The sequence below is a fragment of the Artemia franciscana genome, chromosome 6, assembly GCF_032884065.1.
Source record: "Artemia franciscana chromosome 6, ASM3288406v1, whole genome shotgun sequence".
NCBI classification, from domain to species: Eukaryota; Metazoa; Arthropoda; class Branchiopoda; order Anostraca; family Artemiidae; genus Artemia; species Artemia franciscana.
The window spans coordinates 9495335-9520063 of NC_088868.1; the positions used below are offsets into that span (position 1 = coordinate 9495335).

Here is a 24729-nt window from a genome sequence, read left to right on the forward strand (position 1 = left end):
AGATCCCACCTATTTCCCTGGCTAGTAGGAGCATGCAGCAAGTTGGAGAATACCTTGAATCCCTTGACGATTCGTAGTGAGAGGGGGCCTGACCATGATATCAAAGGTGTATTCGACTAGCCTCTGACACATTCGCTCAGCTCATTAAATCACTAGGGAAGTTTCGAAACACAAGCCCATTTACATAAATTAGAGTCTACGAGACCCCTGTCGGATTCTACACATCCAACGCCATGAATGAATAACCCGTCACTGTGCGGCTGCAACATTGTCTAAGGTGCAAAGACCACCTGTGCATCTCGAAGTCCCTTATTAAAGCACAGTTGGTCGAAAACTGGAGACGTTTCTCAGTAGACCGGAGGAAAGATTGGTGGTTAATGGTAAAAAAAAGACGCAGAACCGGTTGGAGGCTTCCATCTGTTTGGTCAGCTCTGGCGCAGAAATTGGCTCTACCTCGTCAAAGACGTTGCACATGACTGTGCCTCGTGGAAGACGTCTGTTGGTGAAATTATGGATGCCGGGTGAAAGGGAGCAGCGTTTAATTCCCGTCAAAGGTAAGTAATAATCCTATGTTAGATTAGATCATATTTATTTATTTTACACAAATAAGCAAAACATCACATACCATCAATCGCCAACAAGCCGTAAAGGACTAGAATATACTCGTAATGTTATTTTTTAATTATATTATTTGCTATTCCACACATGTAATTCAAGCATAAACTAAAAATCCACCCCAATCTATTCAAAGCATCCCTCTTTACACCCTCCCAGGAAGTTCACATTTCCTTTATGACATACTCTCACCCCAGAAGAGGACGATCTGCTTTCCGTTTAGTCCTAGACGGTTGACGGTTCGAGGGTTAATCGAATTTATAATTTTAACTGGAAATATGTTCCATAAAGAAGGGGAAAATTTCCTAATAACAAAAGAAGCTCAAGTCACATTTCTAAAGGAGTGTACAAGATTCGAAACTCCTTATGCATTATGACTATGAAGGTTTTACTTTTTGATGCCAGTTTTGAAATTCACCCAAACATGTATTCAAAAGCTTACGCCCTATGAAAAAGCCCTTTAAAAAGCCATATTAAAGCCCTATGAGCTCATCACATACCTCCAAGTACATCATATATCATTATTCGCAAACTCACTACATCACAAAGACACAGGAGACTGACACAACTAAACAAGCTGTTTCTTGACTTACTAAAACTGTGTGTTGATTAGTCTATGTTGCAATGATAAAAATGATGAAACAGCTCAACTACAACAGTATAATCACTAAGAATGCTAAATATTTTTAATGCATAAGAAACTTTCAATACTACTAACACTCTAGGTAGTACTTAATGATGCTAGTATAGGTTCCCTGAAATCTGATCCATGGAGGATAGGGCACTTACAAGTATGGCAATCCTTTGGCAAGGGGGATCTGTAAAAACAGCAATTATTTTCATATATGTTTATATAATTTGATATAATCTTACATTCTTTCCTGGATAAAACACCTAACTTCCTGGATAAATTACAGCTCCCCAGATGCATATGCCTGGTACCATTCAGAGTATATTCACTCATATAATATCTTCCGTGATGAAGGTTAGGGACAGTGCTCTCATATGATATGTCCAATGATATTTGACTCTCCAAAACCATACTTAAATTGCACAAACATCTAAATCTAATGCACAAGTTAAATTAGCCAAAGTTGTAAAAAAAAAAATGGCCAAGATTAATGAATATATTTGTACTTAATAGTACATATCCAAATTAATTTATTCCAAAGTATGTTCTACAAACACTCTCTGTTGAGTTAAGCATAGATACAAAAAAAAATACTGGTCCATGCTTATATCATTTTTAAATTCAACAAAATCTACCTTAAATCTCAATAAGGTTTGCCAATCATAAAAGTTATGTTTAAATGTATAATATTCAACTAACTAACTTAGGTACACAATCCATCATGCGTATAATTGTCATTTTTTTATTTTCCTGGTAAGCATGCCTGTAACATGGCTTGAGCAAATGTATTTTACAAGCAAAAGATCTCTACCATGAAAAAAATATGTTTACTCTCAAACTTCATGCTATGATATCAGTGCTAGACAAATCCTTGTCTAAGAGTCTTCTGGGAAAGTATCTTCCTGATAACTGAATATGAAAGTCTCTTGGGAAGGCTCCACCTTTTCAGAGTACAATGTTGGAAAAGTGCCTCTCAAACTGGTAAATTTAAGAACGGGAATAAATTTTGGTTTAGAAATTTTCATAAAAGGTCAATATGCCAAAAGACCAATTCCCTGTATGTGTACCTGTCGTTCATTGCTTTATCATGCTAAACAACAGAATGAACAATATTTACCTGTGTTTTACTAAGCTAACTTTGACTGCCATCTGTACTGCACCACCTCTATTTTTCCTGATCTTCTAAACCCTATTATTTAAAGATTAATGTTCAAAGATTAGCACACCCAAAAGTCACAATTCATTCCCTAATCTACACCCTAACTGAAATGTGCAGGAGAATTCAATCTCTTTCTAACCAAACATCTTTATGAATAGATTTCATTTCCTGTTTCACCTTAATTCCTCCATTGTCAATATTAATTTTTTTTACACATGCATTTTCTCTTTCCTATTTTTAAAGAGAGGATGTATATTATTATTTGAATCCATTTTAGTTGCTATTATTTTTTACTTGAAACATGAATTAGGCTCAATCAGCTTGTGAGAGTAATTTTCACACTGTTTACCTTATCCTAGATGGTGCTGGCGTAACACTGCAAAGTCAAAGTACTTCAGCACAAACATAAAAGTTGTAGTCAATGAGTTCTTAGGGGTATTTGTGGTAAGCTGCCTTGACGAACAAAGAAATAAAGCTTACTTCAAAAGCACTTGCCTTTCTCTAAAGTAAAATTAAAATCATGGAAGCTACAATAAAAAAACATATTCACAAAATATCATCCACAAAAGAGGACTGAAAAAAATTCTGTAAATTTAAAGGGATGATGATGCAGAAATATAATACAATGGCGGATTTTCAGCCCACGACTTATCACTAAAACTCCTTGGACTTGAATAATGTCACTATACCTTTCATTAAAAGGACTTGAATTAATACTTACTGTTCTTTGAGTTCAGTATAATCTTCAGATTTTTCACACTCATTTTCATTCTTTTTCACCTCTTCACCTGGAATTCAAGCAATTTAAAAATTAATATAGACTTTTTTCGAAACCAGGGATGAAAAATCTTTTGAATATTAGTAAATATGCAAACTGGCCCAACCCATAGATGGTGGGGGGAGAGAGCGATCAGAATATTTTGAAAGTAAATATCTAAAGACAAAAAAAGACAATTTCAGGGACAAGTTTTTCAAAATTCAAGTTATTTTTTTAACTGGCCTTAGCAGAGACACCTCTCCCATACGAAAAAAAAAATCCATCAAAACATGACAACTTTGAGACGTCAGATACTAAATTTACCATCACTACTAATTCCCCCCTAACTTATACCTTTGTTCATTCTAGTATACTTAGAGAATCCCATTATTAACAAAATCCCACAACAAATTAACAAAATTCCAAAATTTACTACCAAAAGATCCCGTTTTTAATTTTTTTTTTTTTTGAAAACTTTTTTATCTGGGTTGATATTTTAAATCCCATATAAAAAGCAGCAATGATGACAAAATTATGAACCTAGAGTTGCTGTAAATATTTTGTTGACAATATTGGGGACCTGAGCTACTAAAAATCGGGAACTGGATTTAGATTTGAGAGTACCAATAGCTTGAAAGCTATCTTTGAGCATTTGAAAATAGTTTTCAATTGTTGCAAAAAAAAAAGTCCTGTGGTGGCGCAGTGGGTTTGACCTTAGCTTGGTAATAAGGGACCCAGAGATCGAATCATGCTGCAGCAATGCACTGCAGGGCCGACGCAGGGACCTTAGTAGTCAAGAAGCGTCGTTAATCTGATACAATACAATACAAAGAAAAAAACAATAGATGTAAATCAGGTTTACAATTCCTTGAGAGAGAAATCTTTGTTTAAAAGCAGAATCATTACAAAAAGTTGCAAAAACTCCTAATGGCATGAATCATTGATACAAGATTCCCTTGTAAAAAAAAGAATGGTTCCCAATCGAGGTTAAAAACCATTCTCAAAAAGGACAGAAAAAAAATGGTCCTAAAACTATCTACCTCCATCGAAGAAACTCTCAAAAAGATAAAAATACAAAGTGACTAAGAAAATATATCTTGCTGACCTATTAATTAGTTTCCAAGTTAAGTGCCTAGTCTGATTCATATACAGTTTATACACCCTATCAATGTCGGATGAAAGTATCAGAAGCATCATCATATAGAGTACCAAAATATGTACATTTCAGAAAAACTTTTATTATTTGTTTCATAATCCTCATAATGCAACAGCTTTCAAAGTTTACTCTTACCAATTGCATATCAAAAATCACAGTAATGAATAAAATCAAAAAGAAATAAATACCACAAGAAAGAAAAAGCAAAAAGGCCTACAAGAAATAAAAAAAGTGGCTCTTTGTAACCAGGTTGAAATTCTACTAGAATTCCTTAATCTAATGCTCTTACTTATGCTAAGGATGACGCGATCTCTCGTGACATGATATACTTTAGGGGCCTGTGGGGGATCCCCACTTGTAAGTGAGGACGACACACACGTGGGATGTTAGGTAATGAAGATGTACGCGTGGGCGTTACATAATACTTCAAGAGATTTTTTCTTTCAAGGTTTTTTCCTTCGGGATTTCACCTTTTTTCAAGGCTTTTTTTAAGATTTCACTTTCTTCTATAACATTTTTTTCATAGAACCTTTAGTGATTTTTTTCCGTCTGCATTAGGACTCGAAAGGGACAGGGCTGCCATGGAATGGAGCCCTAAACATATGGACTATGAAAACCTTTATAATACCATGATTTGGAGGATACTATCTAAATAATAACCTATTGGATGGAAGAATAATCCCCTGTCCCACTTACTAGAGCAATTAAATTGTGGGCGTGTTTCCAACCCTTTCCAAACGAGAGCACACGAGCATCCCAATGCTATTGATTTTTGTTCTATCAGATGCACCTGGTTTATAAAGCGTTATTAATTTTCTAGTGTGACCTAGACAGGCTAAGATACATAGCAGATGTTATATAGCATTGGCATTAGATATTTCACTGCGTAAATGATCATGTACTAAAGTTATACCTTGGAACAAGTAATATAAAGAATAAAAGCTTTGGAGCATACAACTTTTAGTAATTAAACATATCATTATTAATGGAACTCTTTAAGACGTTTTTCAAGACATTTCAAGCCGTTTTAAGAATTTTCTTCGAGACATTCTTTAAGACGTTTCAAGACATTTTTCTTCAATACTTTTCAGGACTTCTTTAGTTGTTATGCAATAGTGAAGTGATTCCTTATGCTAAGGATGACGCGATCTCGCGTGACATGCTGGACTTCAGGGGCCTGTGGGGGATCCCCGCTAGTAAGTGAGGACACAAACGTGGGACGTTCTGTAATGACGATGTACACGGATGTCAATCTTCAAGAGATTTTTTTTCTTTCAATGTGTTTTTTCTTTGGGATTTCACCTTCTTTCGAGGCTTTTTATATTTCATTTTCTTCCATAGAATTTTATAATCTAAACTTTTTTCGTCCCCGTTAGGATTCGAAAGGGATAGGGCTGCCATGGAATGGAACGCTAGACAGGTGGACTATGAAAGACTAATATTATAATTTGAGGGATACTTTCTAAATAATAGCCTATTGTATGCAAGGATAATCCCCTGTCCCACTTACTAGAACAATTAAATTGTTCGCATGTTTCCAACCCTTTCCAAATGAGAGCAAACAAGCATCCCAATGATATTGATTTTTGTTCTATCCGATGCAACCTGATTGTTAAAGCGTTATTAATTATCTATTGCGACCTAGACAGGTTAAGTTACATAGCAGATGTTACATAGCATTGACATTAGATATTTCACTGCGTAAATGATTACGTATTAAAGTTTTATCCTAGAACAAGAAATTTAAAGAATGAAGGTTTTTGTACATGATAATTTTATTAATAAAAACTAATTTAAAAGCATTGTCAAAACACAGAAAAAGCAGTTAAAACTCAACAAACAAAAAAACAAAACGTGAAAAAAAGCATATAAAGGATATAATAAAAGCAAAAAGAACTCTGAATTAAAGAAACATGGGAACCCTAGCAAGTAATTCCATGGGGGAGAGTTGTTGTTAGTGGTAAAGTTTTATTTACGCTTTAGTTCCCGTTTTAAAAAACTCCTATAAACAAAAATAAAGAATTTTGCATTTTTTTTTTGGTAGAAAAAGATCACGGATGCGTGTGTGCCGCGGGAAAGTCTTTTTTGGCTAAAATAAATATCTACTGTTATTTTGCAGGACTAACTGCACATTCAGGAACGAATGTATTATTGTACGGCATTCTTGTCTCGGAAAATCGAGCAACAATATGCGTACAGTTTTCTGATAATTCTAAATCAATTAACTATATCAGAATTTTTACACAATAGCTTTTTTTACTTCTTTGGACAAAATTGTTGTTTGTACCGCAAAATGGCTGAAAACAGCGCTTTGCTGAGGGACAGTCATTTTGGCTGAATAATTGTCCATGTTAGCTATTATTTTGTAGGACTACACGCATCTTTAGAAACAAATACGCTACCGTACGGCATTACTGCCTCTCAACTCGAGGCTCAATATTTCTATAGATTTACGATAATTCTAAATCAATCGACTGTCTCAGATTTTTCACACAATAGCCTTCGGGAGTTCTTTTGGCTAGAATTGTTGTATTGCACCAAAAAATGGCTGAAAACACCTGCACATTTTAAAAACGAATGCGCTACAGCAGGGCATTACTGCCTCTGAAACTCGAGGCTCAATGTGCGTATAGTTTATTCGATCATTCTAAATCAATTAACTATCTCTAAAGGCTATAAATCAATAGCCTTTCGGCCTTTTTCGACTAGATTGTTGTTTTGCACCACAAAATACCTGAAAATTTTTTTTTCTTCGTGAAACATGATGCAAGCTGATTTTCGTTCGTGAAACTTAATGTATGTGGCTTTTTCTTCAAGAAACTTAATGTAACTTGATTTATGTCTTCGAGAAACCTGATGAATTTTCATTTCTTCTTCCTGAAACTTGTTGTATGTTGATTTATTAAGTGAGACTTAATGTATCATGACATTTTTCTTCGTGACACTTGTTGCATGTTAGCTTTTTGTACGAGAACCATGATGCATAGTGATTTTTGTTCGTGACAATAGTTGCATGTGGATTATTTCTTCAGGAAACTTAATGTATCCTGATTTATGTCTTCGAGAAACAAGCTATATTTTTATTTCTTCTTCACTAAACTTGTTACATGTTGATTTTTCTCTTGTGAAGTTTGTACATTGATTTTTCTCCTCGTGAATCCGGTTTCCATGTGGATTCTTCTTCAAGAAACCTAATGTATCTTGATTTATGTCTTTGAGAAACTTAGTATTTTTTACTTTTTCTTCATGAAACTTTATATATGTTGGTTTTTCTCTTTGTAAACCTTGTGTATTCATTTTTCTCCTCGTGAAACCGGTTTTGTTCGCGTAACTTAATTTATCTTGAAATAACTTTTCTCTTCGTGAACCCTTGCACGCCTTTTTCTTATATGCTAGTAGGTTGAATTGGCCTAATAGATCTAACCAAGACACTGTAGGTTAGATATACATTGTGGGATACCTACACACGTATTATATTAGATGGCGCACCATCTAACCTAAACAACCGTGTGTAGGTTAAGTCAGTTAGATTAGGTTAACCTAGACTACCAGCATATAAGAAAAAGGCGTATAAGTTTCACGAAGAGAACAGCCAACATGCAAAAAGTTTCATGAAGAAGAAATAAAAATACAACAAGTTTCTCGAAGAGATGAATCAAGATAAATTTAGTTTCTTCAAGAAATAATCCACATGCAGCAAGTTTCATGAACAAAAATCAGCGTCATATTTCACGAAAGCAAAATGTTATGTACGGAGATCAAAAAATTATGCCACTGGACATCGGCATACGTAGAACAGACATATTGTACAGCCATTTCATGTCGGCATATAAGTGCTAAGGCCATACATACATGCAGGGAACCTATATACCCCCCCCCCCAAAAAAAAAAAAAGTAAGAGACGATCAAGTCCAATACTAAGAAAAATAGTAAAATACTAAAATAGCACATAACTTCTAAAAATAGTGAACGTCTTTAAGAAAAACATCTTGAAGGAAAATATCTTAAAAACACCTTGAAACATCATCAAAAATGTCTTAGAAACATATTGAAAATGTCTTGAAGAAACAACGTCTTGATTTGAAAAAAAAGTGAGATAGTTAGTATTCAATTTTTGAAAATAAAATGTTTTGAAATCAATTACGAACTGAGACCAAAACACAAAGCACACTATTTGGAACACGATTTGGAATATTCGGCGCGTCCGAAACTCCTGTATAGGAAACTTAAAGTATCTTTGCATGAATAACAAAGAAAATGTGTTGGCTTAGAAAACAAGATAATTTGCTTTAACTACGATATTCTGCATCGATGGCATTTTTTTCCCATTTTTTCTTTCTCCTCTACTAAAAGAAATGGGCTTTTTCTTGTTTGTGTAACACAGCACTGGACTATAATACAATGCTGTTTAATTGCTCATTTTAAAGAATTACAGTAGAAACGAACTGCAGCTTGTAGTAACTGAAAAGAGTGTAGGGGTGTGTAGAGAAATTATAAATTTATAGCTACAGCTATATCTACAACCTAGTAGAACGCAAACTGGAGCCCATAGTAACCAAAACCAGAAGTCATATTTTACTATCTATACTATCCATATTTTTTCTGTAGTGCTTTATCTTTTCTGAAGTTCTTCCTACATAGTAACCAATACCAAAAGTTATATTCTATGATACTATCTATGTTTTTTCTGTAGTTATGTGTTTCCAAGTAATTGTTTCGATTGGTTAGATACTTTTCTCAGTTTTATGCAATTTTGAAAAAAAATGAAATACAATATTTTTCTTCATTCACTTCTTACTTTATACAAGTTTCTACTGCAATTTCTTCTTCGAAAAATAATTTGTCAAAAAAATATATAGCCTACAACTAAGAACTAAAGGAAAAAAAGCCAAAACAAAAAGTATAAAATACATTCACTATAAGTTATTAATCTCCAAAATTTGCTCCAAGTTTAATTCCTAAGGATTTCTCTAGAGATAATGTAATCCTTCAGATAATCATGGCTGCGGCTCTAGCTGCAACCTAGTAAAAGGCGAACCGCAGTCCATAGTTACCAAAAGTTCAAAAAGCGCTTTAAATATGAAAAACACGTCTACAAATGTCGTTATTCTAAAAGAAAAAAATCTCGAGCAGCATACACATACCATTTTCATTTCATATTCCAAAAACATCATTACTGAATTTCTTTTGTTTAAGGTACACGCAATGTCTTTTTAAGACATGAAAAAAATTAATTCAGTTTAGAATGGCTGAAGTTATTATGTAAACTACAAAAATATTTATGGCGACTGAGCAATAATTTTAATGTTTTAGTTAAAACTCTAAAACACCTGGAAAATTTAAATTAGTTTATTTTATTGTTTAATAAAAACAACTTGATACGTGGTTAAGCTTACAAATTTGAACCCTCAAAGATGAATTCAATGAATGAAGAAGAAGCCTTTGATCATGCGATCATTTTTGCAAATGAAACTGATCAGTCCAATCGGTTTCTAACGGACTCTACTGAAACTGAGCTGTCGAATACAGATATCTCACCAGTGGACATTCTCGATGAAAATCCAGCCACAAGAAAAACGACAAATCAGCTGAAGAAACTACCAGACGAAAAAGAAGAGGACGCACCAAATCGAAAGAATGAAACAGCTTTTCAAAATGAAGAGAAACGATCTATATGCGATAATCTTAAGAATACTCTCGCCTTACACATGAGAGCCCACACCGGTAAAAAGAAATTCAAGTGTGACGTATGCAAGCGGAGCTTTAATTCCAAATATAATCTTTCCATACACATGAGAATCCACACCGGTGAAAAGCCATACAAGTGCAATACATGTAACATGAGCTTTTCTCAAAATCCCACTCTTATCAGACATGTGAGGATCCACACTGGTGAGAAGCCATACAAGTGTGACGTATGCAAGCGGAGCTTTAATTCCAAATATAATCTTTCCATACACATGAGAATCCACACCGGTGAAAAGCCATACAAGTGCAATACATGTAACATGAGCTTTTCTAAAAATCCCACTCTTATCAGACATGTGAGGATCCACACTGGTGAGAAGCCATACAAGTGTGACGTATGCATGCACAGTTATACTAGTAAGAGTAATCTTGCTAACCACTTGAGAACCCACACTGGTGAAAAGCCATTTATGTGTGACGTATGCGGGCGGTGTTTTACTGCTAAGGATTATCTTGCCGTACATCTGAGAACCCATACCGGTGAGAAGCCATACAAGTGCAATACATGTAATAAGAGCTTCTCTCAAACTAGTAATCTCAATAGACATGTGAGGATCCACACTGTTGAGAAGCCACCCGGCTTGCAGCGGTAACTAGCCTGATTAACCTAGTTAGAGACAATCATGTCCCATAGTAGGAAATACAGCTACCCGTAACTCGTAAAACTAGGGTCAGATCAAAAAATGAAGTACACTACTAGAACCGCCTTATCCGATATCTGCTATATAGGAAATTATCTGTCCCTTGGCTTGAATAACGAGGAAAATTCATTGACTTGAAAAAATAAGGAAAGTAGCTCCAAGCATGATATATTCTGCATAAACGACATCTTTAATTTTTCCGTTTTTTCGTTGCAGCTTGCAGGGCGCTGGAAAATCATAGAGTTCTTTAATGGCTCATTTGCAACAACATTGCTCCATTTAGTGCCCTTTGTAATTAAATAAAAATTAAATATTTGGAATTAAATTAAATATTAATTAAATATAATTAAATATATAGTATTTATTAAATATAATTATAATTAAATATTATTAATAAATAATAATTAATTAATTATTAATTAATTATATTAATTACTAAATTATTAATTAATTATTATTAATTATAATTAATAAATATAATTTTAAAATAAATATAATTAAATTAAATATAAATATTTGTAATTAAATTAATAGTTTTCAAAAATAGAATCATTTTTTACAAAAAGCTACATTTTTGTATGATCACGTCCCATATTAAGAAATCATAGAGCCCATAGTTCCTACAAATAGACTCAGATCAAAACGCAAATTATACTATTAGAATCGCCTTCTCCAAAACCCCTGGGTAGGAAATGTTCAGCTCCTTTGCTTGAATAAATAAGAAGATCCATTGGCCTGAAAAACATGAAAATTTCCTTCAACTACATTATTCTGGATCGACGGCATCTTTTTTCGTCATTGCTAGCGGGGCACTGGAAAATCATAGAGAACTGTTTAATGGCTAATTTTAAAAGAGATTGATGACCTTTTGTAATTAACAGAAACAAATTTTAAAATAGAGTTAAATTTTTATGAAACACTAGATTTTCATGCACAAGATTGATGAATGACGTCTTTGAGTAGTAAAAAAAATAATCTTATTTAGAACTTCGTATGCAAGATGATGTTTTTATAGTAAAAAGAAGATCATTAAAAGAACAAACCATTGCATATATTCGACTTAGTTAGCCGCCTGATCCTTCGTGATTCGTCTTTTACTATTCCAAAGATTTACTGTTTGTAAACAGGTATATATCTAAGCAAGGTTTTAACGGTAAACTTGTTTATAGAAAAGAAAGAACTCTAGTCCATATTGACTAACATATTTAATACAAAAACCAACTTGAGAGACTGATGAATCAATGCCTCATTACCCATAATAATAGGAGTGAACGAAGTGAAATCTTCCGTGATGTTTACGACAGTGCCTCTTCAATTCCTAAATTTCTTTAGAACCTAGAACAGCGCGCTGGGTCGTAACCTCACCATCCTTTGGTAAGTTTTGATCATCAACATCTGGGCTAAAGAATCGCCGTGCTTCTAGTGCGCTAAGCTCCTCTTGCCAGTAAATGTTATAAAAATGACTTATTATGTATTCTATCGAATTTTTTCAATATCCACAATGGCCTAGGGATAAAGTTTTAGAAGATTGGCTTTTTACTTTTTTTGAAACTAGTTGTTTTAAAATCTAAGAAAAATGATTGATATAGTTCATTATAAATACTGTAATAGAGTATTAAACAAATACTGTAGTAGAACATTTTTCTATAGCACTGTAGCAGCTGATTTTATTATAACATTTGTAATTAAAAAAAACAATATTTTTACAAAGAACTGCATTTTCACTTACTAGATAATGAATGGCATCATAGTTTTATTAGAACTACGACGTAAATATAAAAACTCTATTGCATGTAGCTAAGGAAGAGAGGTAAGAATGAGGCATTTCTTTACAGCCTTTAAACTATTGTCTGGCTTGGTCTCACTAAGTGAAACAGCATCCAGTCAAAGGAAGAAATATTTCTTGCGAATTCAAGCTTACGGAAGCAAGCATGTTGTGCATAATCATACCTTTGCTTTGAAAACAGCTCGCACCAATGGCCATTCATCTTGGAATCTTGGAATCAAGGTCCCACATCAGGGTCAGTATTCCCCTTCTGCGCAACCCTTTACTGGAGCCTTTAATCATACGAAAATCTATTCAAATGGATCGGCCCAGGGTGAGACAGATTTTCAGCACGTTCCAAGCCATAAAGGCATTAAATATGATGATACTGCTGATTTACTGTCAGCCAAGGCTTCTTTGTGAAACCCAAGCCTTCCCTCTGACCTCAATTCACGTGACATTATTAGGCAACGATCTAATGTTGATCACAGTAAACTGATTTTTTTTTTTTATTTAATCTTAGATTACACACAGTGCTATATTACTATCTGTAATCATATTTAATTGGCAGCTACATTACTCCCCTCTATGCCGGGTTTGCTAAATTAAACGTTATTTTTATTAATTACAAAAGTTTTTCAATACATTCATTTCCTTTAAAATGAGCCATTAAACAACTCTCTATGTTTCAGTGCTTTGCTAGCTGCAGAGAAAGAACGGAAAGAAAGACATGAAGACGCTGTTGATGCAGAATGTTGTGATGCTGCCCATTTTTCTTGTTTTTCAAGCCAGTAGATTTTCCTCAATATTCAAGTGGAGGGACGGTAAGTTTTATGCATAGGATTTTTAAACCAAGTGGATTCGATAATAAACTTCATGTTTTGATCTCACACTATTTTTCGAAGTTAATATTGGTTGTTGTATGTTTTACTATGGGACGTGATTGTCTCTTACTAGGTTACAAGCTACCTGCTCCAACTACAGTGTTATAGAAAAATAAAGTTTTTTGTAGAAAAAAAGTGATTCTATTTTTTTTTACAAGATGTTTTTAAATACATCTATTTCCTTTCAAATGAGCCATTAAACAACTCTCAGTGATGTTGCCATGCCCTCATACCTTGGGAGAAAGAAAAAAGATGCTGTTGATGAAGAATAATGTGGTTTCAGCGACTTTTCTTGTTTTTATGCCAATGGATTTTCCTCAATATTGAAGCCAAGGGATGGTAAGTTTTACATATAGGGTTTTTGGACCAGGCAGTTTAATAGTATACTTCTTGTTTTGGTCTAACACTATATTTAGGAGTTATTACCGGATGTTGTATTTTTGGCTATGGGACATGATTGTCTCTTAGTAGGTTAGCTACCTATTGCAACTACAACTTGTAAAAAGGTGATTCAATTTTATTTTATTTTAATTACCAAATGTTTTTAAACACATCTATTTCCTTTCAAATAAGCCATTAAATAGCTCTCTGTGATGTTGCCGTGCCCTCATAGCTTAGAAGAAAGAAAAGAAAAAAGATGCTGTTGATGAAGAATATTATGGTTGCGGCCACTTTTCTTGTTTTTCAAGCCAGTAGATTTTACTCAATATTCAAGCCAAGGGACGGTAAGTTTAATATATTGGGTTTTTGGATCAAGAAGTTTTAAAAGTATACTTGTTTTTTGACCTGACACTATTTTTAGGAGTTATTATGGTTGTTGTGGTTTTTGTTATGCGATGTGAATGTCTCTGACGAGGTTGGTAGCTACCTACTGCAACTACAGTATTATAGAAAAATGCAGTTTTTTGTAAAAACAACTGATTCTATTATTCTTAATTTGTTTATTACTGGATGTTTTTAAAAATATCTGTTTCCTTTCAAATGAGCCATTAAACAACTTTCTGTGGAGTTGCTGTTCCCTCCTAGCTTAGGAGAAAGAACAGAAAAAAATGCTGTTGATGAAGAATATTGTGGTTGCAGGCACTTGTCTTATTTTTCAAGCCAGTAGATTTTCCTCAATATTCAAGCCAAGGGATGGTAAGTTTGGTTTATGTTTTCGAGAAACCTGAAAAATTTTCATTTCTTCTTCATGAAACTTGTCATATGTTGATTTATTAAGTGAGACTTAATGTATCATGACATTTTTCTTCGTGACACTTGTTGCATGTTAGCTTTTTGTACAAGAACCATGACGCATAGTGATTTTTGTTCGTGACAATAGTTGCATGTGGATTATTTCTTCAGGAAACTTAATGTATCCTGATTTATGTCTTCGAGAAACAAGCTATATTTTTATTTCTTCTTCACTAAACTTGTTACATGTTGATTTTTCTCTTGTGAAGTTTGTACATTGATTTTTCTCCTCGTGAATCCAGTTTCCATGTGGATTCTTCTTCAAGAAACCTAATGTATCTTGATTCATGTCTTTGATAAACTTGGTATATTTTACTTTTTCTTCATGAAACTTTATATATGTTGGTTTTTCTCTTTGTAAACCTTGTGTATTCATTTTTCTCCTCGTGAAACCGGTTTTGTTCGGGTAACTTAATTTATCTTGAAATAACTTTTCTCTTCGTGAAACTTGCACGCTTTTTTCTTATATGCTAGTAGGTTGAATTGGCCTAATAGATCTAACCAAGACACTTTAGGTTAGATATACATTGTGGGATACCTACACACGTATTATGTTAGATGGCGCACCATCTAACCTAAACAACCGTGTGTAGGTTAAGTCAGTTAGATTAGATTAACCCTAGACTACCAGCATGTAAGAAAAAGGCGTATAAGTTTCACGAAGAGAAAAGCCAACATGCAAAAAGTTTCAAGAAGAAGAAATAAAAATATAACAAGTTTCTCGAAGAGATGAATCAAGATAAATTTAGTTTCTTCAAGAAATAATCCACATGCAGCAAGTTTAATGAACAAAAATCAGCGTCATATTTCACGAAAGCAAAATGTTATGTACGGAGATCAAAAAATTATGCCACTGGACATCGGCATACGTAGAACAGACATAATGTACAGCCATTTCATGTCGGCATATAAGTGCTAAGGCCATGCATACATGCAGGGAACCTATATACCCCCCCCCCAAAAAAGTAAGAGACGATCAAGTCCAATACTAAGAAATAAAATAGCACATGACTTCTAAAAATAGTGAACGTCTTTAAGAAAAACGTCTTGAAGGAAAATATCTTAAAAACACCTTGAAACATCATGAAAAATGTCTTAGAAACATATTGAAAATGTCTTGAAGAAACAGCGTCTTGATTTGAAAAAAAAGTGAGATAGTTAGTATCCAATTTTTGAAAATAAAATGTTTTGAAATCAATTACGAACTGAGACCAAAACACAAAGCACACGATTTGGAATATTCGGCGCGTCCGAAACTCCTGTATAGGAAACTTAGAGTATCTTTGCATGAATAACAAAGAAAATGTGTTGGCTTGAAAAACAAGATAATTTGCTTTAACTACGATTATTCTGCATCGACGGCATTTTTTTCCCATTTTTTCTTTCTCCTCTACTAAAAGAAATGGGCTTTTTCTTGTTTGTGTAACACAGCACTGGACTATAATACAATGCTGTTTAATTGCTCATTTTAAAGAATTACAGTAAAAACGAACTGCAGCTTGTAGTAACTGAAAAGAGTGTAGGGGTGTGTAGAGAAATTATAAATTTATAGCTACAGCTATATCTAAAACCTAGTAGAACGCAAACTGGAGCCCATAGTAACCAAAACCAACAGTCATAGTTTACTATCTATACTATCGATATTTTTTCTGTAGTGCTTTATCTTCTCTGAAGTTCTTCCTACATAGTAACCAAAACCAAAAGTTATATTTTATGATACTATCTATGTTTTTTCTGTAGTTCTGTGTTTCCAAGTAATTGTTTCGATTGGTTAGATACTTTTCTCAGTTTTATGCAATTTAAAAAAAAAAATGAAATACAATATTTTTCTTCATTCACTTCTTACTATATACAAGTTTCTACCGCAATTTCTTCTTCGAAAAATAATTTGTCAAAAAAATATATAGCCTACAACTAAGAACAAAAAGAAAAAAGCATAAAACAGAAAGCATAATATACATTCATTATAAATAACAGTTATTAATCTCCAAAATTTGCTCCAAGTTTGAACATTAATTCCTAAAGATTTCTCTAGAGCGAATGTAATCCTCCAGATAGTAATGGTTGCGGCTCTAGCTGCAACCTAGTAAAAGGCGAACCGCAGTCCATAGTTACCAAAAGTTCAAAAAGCACTTTAAATATGAAAAACACGTCAACAAATGTCGTTATTCTAAAAGAAAAAAATCTCGAGCAGCATACACATACCATTTTCATTTCATATTCCAAAAACATCATTACTGAATTTCTTTTGTTTAAGGTACACGCAATGTCTTTTTAAGACATGAAAAAAATTAATTCAGTTTAGAATGGCTGAAGTTATTATGTAAACTACAAAAATATTTATGGCGACTGAGCAATAATTTTAATGTTTTAGTTAAAACTCTACAACACCTAGAAAACTTTAAATTAGTTTGTTTTATTGTTTAATAAAAACAACTTGATACGTGGTTAAGCTTACAAGTTTGGATCCTCAAAGATGAATTCAATGAATGAAGAAGAAGCCTTTGATCATGCGATCATTTTTGCAAATGAAACTGATCAGTCCAATCGGTTTCTAACGGACTCGACTGAAACTGAGCTGTCGAATACAGATATCTCACCAGTGGACATTCTGGATGAAAATCCAGCCACAAGAAAAACGACAAATCAGCTGAAGAAACTACCAGACGAAAAAGAAGAGGACGCACCAAATCGAAAGAATGAAACAGCTTTTCAAAATGACGATAAACGATCTATATGCGATAATATTAAGAATACTCTCGCCTTACACATGAGAGCCCACACCGGTAAAAAGACATTCAACTGTGACTTATGCAAGCGGAGCTTTAATTCCAAATATAATCTTTCCATACACATGAGAATTCACACCGGTGAAAAGCCATACAAGTGCAATACATGTAATATGAGCTTCTCTCAAAATCCCAATCTTATCAGACATGTGAGGATCCACACTGGTGAGAAGCCATTCAAGTGTGACGTATGCATGCGCAGTTATACTAGTAAGAGTAATCTTTCAACGCACTTGAGAAAACACACTGGTGAAGAGTCATTCGAGTGTGAAGTATGCATGCGCAGTTTTTATGATAAGAGTAATCTTGCTAACCACTTGAGAACCCACACTGGTAAAAAGCCATTTATGTGTGACGTATGCAGGCGGTGTTTTACTGTTAAGGATTATCTTGCCGTACATCTGAGAACCCATACCGGTGAGAAGCCATACAAGTGTGACTATTGCATGCGCAGTTATACTAGTAAGAGTAATCTTGCTAACCACTTGAGAACTCACACTGGTGAAAAGCCATTCATGTGTGACATATGCAGGCGGTGTTTTACTGCTAAGGATTATCTTGCCGTACATCTGAGAACCCATACCGGTGAGAAGCCATACAAGTGCAATACATGTAATAAGAGCTTCTCTCAAACTAGTAGTCTCAACACACATGTGAGGATCCACACTGTTGAGAAGCAACCCGGCTTGCAGTGGTAGCTAGCAACCTAGTAAGAGACAATCATGTCCCATAGTAAGAAATACAGCTACCCATAACTCGTAAAACTAGGGTCAGATCAAAAAAGGAAGTACACTATTAGAACCGCCTTATCCGATATCTGCTATATAGGAAATTAACTGTCCCTTGGCTTGAATAATGAGGAAAATTCATTGGCTTGAAAAAATAAGGAAAGTAGCTCCAAGCATGATATTCTGCATAAACGGCATCTTTAATTTTTCCGTTTTTCGTTGCAGCTTGCATGGTGCTGGAAAACCATAGAGTTCTTTAATGGCTCATTTGCAACAAAATTGCTCCATTTAGTGCCTTTTGTAATTAAATAAAAATTAAATAATTGTAATTAAATTAAATATTAATTAAATATAATTAAATATATAATATTTATTAAATATAATTATAATTAAATATAATAAATAAATAATAATTAATAAATTATTAATTAATTATATTAAATAATATTATAATTAATTATTATTAATTATAATTAATAAATATAATTTTAAAATAAATATAATTAAATATAAATATTTAATTAAATATTTGTAATTAAATTAATAGTTTTCAAAAATAGAATCATTTTTTACAAAAATCTACATTTTTGTATAATCACGTCCCATATTAAGAAATCATAGAGCCCATAGTTTCTACAAATAGACTAAGATCAAAACGCAAATTATACTATTAGAATCGCCTTGTCCAAAACACCTGTGTAGGAAATGTTCAGCTCCTTCGCTTGAATAAATAAGAAGAACCATTGGCTTGAAAAACATGAAAATTTGCTTCAACTACATTATTCTGGATCGACGGCATCTTTTTTCGTCATTGCTAGCGGGGCACTGGAAAATCATAGAGAACTGTTTAATGGCTAATTTTCAAAGAGATTGATGACCTTTTGTAATTAACAGAAACAAATTTTAAAATAGAGTTAAGTTTTTACGAAACACTAGATTTTCATGCACAAGACTGATGAATGACGTCTTTGAGTAGTTAAAAAAAAATCTTATTTAGAACTTCGTATGCAAGATGATGTTTTTATAGTAAAATGACGATCATTAAAAGAACAAACCATTGCATGCATATATTCGACTTAGCCGCCTGATCCTTCAGTGATCCGTCTTTTACTATTCCAAAGATTTACTGTTTGTAAACAGGTATATATCTAAGCAAGGTTTTAACGGTAAACTTGTTTATAGAAAAGAAAGAACTCTGGTCCATATTGACTAACATATTTAATACAAAAACCATATTGAGAGACTGATGAATCAATACCTCATTACCCATAATAATAGGAGTGAACGAAGTGAAATCTTCCGTAATGTTTACGACAGTACCTCTTCACTTCCTGAATTTCTTTAGAACATAGAACAGCGCGCTGGGTCGTAACCTCACCATCGTTTGGTAAGTTTTGATCCATCAACATCTTGGCTAAAGAATCGTCGTGCTTCTAGTGCGCTAGGCTCCTCTTGCCAGTAAATGTTATAAAAATGACTTGTGGCTTTATACTTTTTTTGAAACTAGTTTTAAAATCTTAGAAAAATGATTGATATAGTTCATTATAAATACTGTAGTAGAGTATTAAATAAATACTGTGGTAGAACATTTTTCTATAGCACTGTAGCAGCTGATTTTATTATAACATTTGTAATTAAAAAAACAATATTTTTACAAAGAACTGCATTTTCACTTACTAGATAATGAATGTCATCATAGTTTTATTAGAACTACGACGTAAATATAAAAACTCTATAGTATGTAGCTAAGGAAGAGGTAAGAACAAGGCATTTCGATACAGCCTTTAAACTATTGTCTGGTTTGGTCTCTCTAAGTGAAACAGCATCAAGTCAAAGGAAGAAATATTTCTTGCGATTTCAAGCTTACGGAAGCAAGCATGTTGTGCATAATCATACCTTTGCTTTGAAAGCAGCTCACACCAATGGCCATTCATCTTGGAATCATTTTCAACTGAAGGTCCCACATCAGAGTCAGTATTCCCCTTCTGCGCAACCCTTTACTGGAGCCTTTAATCATAGGAAAATCTATTCAAATGGATCGGTCCAGGGTGAGACAGATTTCTAGCACGTTCCAAGCCATAAAGGCATTAAATATGATGATACTGTTGATTTACTGGCAGCCAAGGCTTCTTTGTGAAACCCAAGTCCCCTCTGACCTCAATTCACGTGACATTAGGCAACGATCTAATGTTGATCACAGTAAACTGATTTTTTTTTTTATTTAATCTTAGATTACATACAGTGCTATATTACTATCTGTAATCATATTTAATTGGCAGCTACATTACTCCCCTCTATGCCGGGTTTGCTAAATTAATTATTTTTATTAATTACAAAAGTTTTTCAATGCATTCATTTCCTTTAAAATGAGCCATTAAACAACTCTCTATGTTTCAGTGCTTTGCTAGCTGCTGAGAAAGAACGGAAAGAAAGAAATGAAGACGCTGTTGATGCGGATGTTGTGATGCTGCCCACTTTTCTTGTTTTTCAAGCCAGTAGATTTTCCTCAATATTCAAGTGGAGGGACGGTAAGTTTTATGCATAGGATTTTTAAACCAAGTGGATTCAATAATAAACTTCATGTTTTGATCTCACATTATTTTTGGAAGTTATTATCAGTTGTTCTGTTTTACTATGGGACGTGATTGTCTCTTACTAGGGTACTAGCTACCTGCTCCAACTACAGTGTTATAGAAAAATGAAGTTTTTTATAAAAAAAGTGATTCTATTTTTTTACAAGATGTTTTGAAATACATCTATTTCCTTTCGAATGAGCCATTAAACAGCTCTCAGTGATGTTGCCATGCCCTCATACCTTGGGAGAAGGAAAAAAGATGCTGTTGATGAAGAATAATGTGGTTGCAGCCACTTTTCTTGTTTTTCAAGCCAATGGATTTTCCTCAATATTCAAGCCAAGGGATGGTAAGTTTTACATATAGGTTTTTTGGACCAGGCAGTTTAATAGTATACTTCTTGTTTTGGTCTAACACTATATTTAGGAGTTATTACTGGATGTTGTATTTTTGGCTATGGGACACGATTGTCTCTTAGTAGGTTAGCTACCTATTGCAACTACAACTTGTAAAAAGGTGATTCAATTTTTATTTTATTTTAATTACCAAATGTCTTTAAACACATCTATTTCCTTTCAAATGAGCCATTAAATAGCTCTCTGTGATGTTGCCGTGCCCTCATAGCTTAGAAGAAAGAAAAGAAAAAAGATGTTGTTGATGAAGAATATTATGGTTGCAGCCACTTTTCTTGTTTTTCAAGCCAGTAGATTTTCCTCAATATTCAAGCCAAGGGACGGTAAGTTTAATATATTGGGTTTTTGGATCAAGAAGTTTTAAAAGTATACTTGTTTTTTGACCTGACACTATTTTTAGGAGTTATTATGGTTGTTGTGGTTTTTGCTATGCGATGTGAATGTCTCTGACTAGGTTGCTAGCTACCTACTGCAACTACAGTATTATAGAAAAATGCAGTTTTTTTTGTAAAAACAACTGATTCTATTCTTAATTTGTTTATTACTAGATGTTTTTAAACATATCTGTTTCCTTTCAAATGAGCCATTAAACAACTTTCTGTGGTGTTGCCATTCCCTCCTAGCTTAGGAGAAAGAACAGAAAAAAAATGCTGTTGATGAAGAATATTGTGGTTGCAGGCACTTGTCTTATTTTCCGAGCCAGTAGATTTTCCTCAATATTCAAGCCAAGCGATGGTAAGTGTCTTATAGAGGGTTTTTGGACCAGGCAGTTTAATAGTATACTTCTTGTTTTGATCTAACACTATTTTAGGAGTTATTATGGGGTATTGTATTTTTTACTATTGGACATGATTATCTCTTAGTAGATTGCTAGCTACTTACTGCAACTACAGTGTTATAGAAAAATGCAGTTTTTTGTAAAATAAAAGTGATTCTATTTTTATTTTTTTTATTGCAAAATATTTTTAAATACATCTATTTTCTTTCAAATGAGCCATTAAGCAGCTCTCTGTCATGTTGCCATGCCCTCCTAGCTTAGGAGAAAGAACAGAAAAAAGACGTTGTTGATGAAGAATATCGTGGTTGCAGGCACTTTTCTTATTTTTCATGCCAAGGGACGGTAAGTTTCATATATAGGGTTTTTCATTTTGAGTTTCAAAATGTTTTTAAATACATCTATCTTCTTTCAAATGAGCCATTAAGCAGCTCTCTGTCATGTTGCCGTGCCCTCCTAGCTTAGGAGAAAGAACAGAAAAAAGATGTTGTTGATGAAGAATATCGTGGTTGCAGGCACTTTTCTTATTTTTCAAGCCAATAGATTTTCCACAATATTCAAGCCAAGGGACGGTAAGTTTCATATATAGGGTTTTTGGACCAGGCAGTTTAATAATATACTTCTTGTTTTGATCTAACACTATTTTTAGGAGTTATCAAGGGATGTTGTATTTTTTACTACAGGACATGATTGTCTAGCTACCTACTGTAACTACATTGTTATAGGAAAATGCAATTTTTTGTACAAAAAGTGATTCTTTTTTTTTACTAAAAAGTTTTTATATACATCTATCTTCTTTCAAATGAGCCATTAAACAGCTCTCTGTCAGGTTGCCATACCCTCCTGGCTTAGTAGAAACAACAAAAAAGATGCTGTTGATGCAGAATATTATGATTGCAGGCAATTTTCTTGTTATTCAAGCCAGTAGATTTTCCTTGTTATTCAAGCCAAAGGATGGCATTTTTTTTACATATGGGTTTTGGACAAGTCGGTTCTAACAGTGTACTTCTTGTTTTGACCTGACAATATTTTTAGGAGTTATGGGCTATTGCATTTCTTATTGTTGGACGTGATCGTCTCTTACTAGGTTGCTAGCTACTGCTGCAATCCGAAATAGAATTATGTAATAAATTGAGTTAAATCTAGTAGCTTTTATATATTCTTAATTTAGCTTATGTGTCCACAATTGAGAGCACACTTTGTCCTCATTTGGGAAGAGATGTATGGGTTATTTTGAGATAAAATATAGAAATTGGTAAGTGCCAGCTATAATAAAGCACACATGATGACCCACATTGAAGCCTGAAACTGTGGAGCTAATCAAAAGAAAAGCAGCAGGGTTGGATACTTTTGATACTACAATTATAGTTACTGTAACTAATGATGCCAAGGGTATTAAGATGAAACTTATAGGGAACATTTAGGAGTTTCAATGAAACAAAAAAAACTGTATGCATGCCAGTTTTGAAAGGGACATATAAGCAATATCATAGTCAACACCACTCTATAATAGCAAGCAGTTCTGGTACCCTTTTAGAGAGTAAAAAGAGATTGGAGGGCAAGCAGACCTTCTCTCAAACCTGTTCATTTTCCAAACACATCCAGTCAAAATTTTGAGACAGTTGTTTTGCTCAGCATAGTAGAATGGTCCAGCAACTATGTCTTTAGAGATATTAGGCATGTCACCTCTCACCACAATTATGCAATTGGCCCATTATGTTATAAAACTAAATGTTAATTTAAAATAAATCAAAAGGCATTGCGTTAATGGTTGCCAATAAGACACCTCAATAATATATTGAAAATGACTGGGGGTATTAAGTTAAAACTTTTGGAGATACTGCTATTATTAATTCTGCTCTATCAATTTAGATACATAAAAAGAGTGTAAGTGTATCCAGGTTGTTAATGAGCATATAAAGAATCTTTGGAAACTATATTAAGTTTTATTTTTCAGGTCAACTCAAGGAGCTATGAAATTAAATTTAAAAAATACTGTTTTTGTCAGGATTAAAAATTTTTGAAAAAGTTTCTTTAACATAAAACTAGCAGCCATACTATGGATTCTTATAAGAAAAGATGTAAAATATAATTTTTCCATGAAATAGCCTATGTCCAAAAAAAAAATGAACATAAATTCATTTTAAAAAAAATTCCACAAAACAAGTGTTAAAAAAAAGTAAAGAGCTTCACTAACCCAATAATGAGCAGAAATAAAGTCAAATAATCTTCAAATCATAAAACTATCACAGATCACTATCAATAAAAAAAATGAAACTCAAAATTAACATAAATTACAATAAATAGCCTAGTCAAACTCAAAATGAGCAAAAATTAATATGAGTAGGGCTGATAACCCCATGCCTTCTCAAACCCAGAACATAATTTGCACTTTACTGAAAACAAAATACATTTTAACTGTTTTCACTTCACTTTCTTTGAAAAAAAATGAAAACTTTAAGGAATAAATATCAGTACATGTCAATTAAACTGACAATCCACAATCATTTTTTTTTGCACTAAAGTGCAAATTATGTTCTGATCTTGAGAAGGCATGGGGGTTATCAGTCCTCCTCATATTAATTTCTTCTTGTTTTGAGTATGACTTGACTTTATTATAACTTCTGTTTGTTTGAGTTTCATTTATTTATTGATAGTGATTTGTGGTAGTTTTATGCTTGGAAGATTATTTGACTTTATTTCTGCTCATTCTTGGCTTCATAAAGCCATTTTCTTTTCTTTGAAAACTTGTTTTGTGGGAAAAGCTTTTTTAATGAATTGCCTTAAATTACAGCTAGGAGAAATCTAAGGATTTTTCCTTGTAGAGCTCCAGAATGGTGACTTGAATTGTATACAAAGTTC

At 33.4% G+C, this 24729-nt stretch overlaps 1 protein-coding gene across 1 annotated transcript; it reads left to right on the forward strand.

Moving 5' to 3' along the window:
• The first annotated feature begins 9732 nt into the window (after positions 1-9732).
• Positions 9733-18419, forward strand: LOC136028434 (zinc finger protein 271-like). Its single transcript, XM_065706277.1, has 3 exons — positions 9733-10655; positions 12577-12806; positions 17043-18419. Exons 1-3 carry the CDS (start codon positions 9733-9735, stop codon positions 18074-18076), a joined length of 2187 nt encoding a protein of 728 aa, XP_065562349.1. The 3' UTR covers positions 18077-18419.
• Positions 18420-24729: the final 6310 nt, after the last annotated feature.

Excerpts from the sequence above, each read along its gene's own strand:
- LOC136028434 (XM_065706277.1), top strand. The coding sequence starts at position 9,733 with ATGAATTCAATGAATGAAGAAGAAGCCTTTGATCATGCGATCATTTTT. Across the intron at positions 10,656-12,576 it reads AAGCCACCCGGCTTGCAGCG|TGAAACAGCATCCAGTCAAA; the intron begins GTAACTAGCCTG and ends GGTCTCACTAAG. Across the intron at positions 12,807-17,042 it reads TTCAAATGGATCGGCCCAGG|CTTACAAGTTTGGATCCTCA; the intron begins GTGAGACAGATT and ends TACGTGGTTAAG.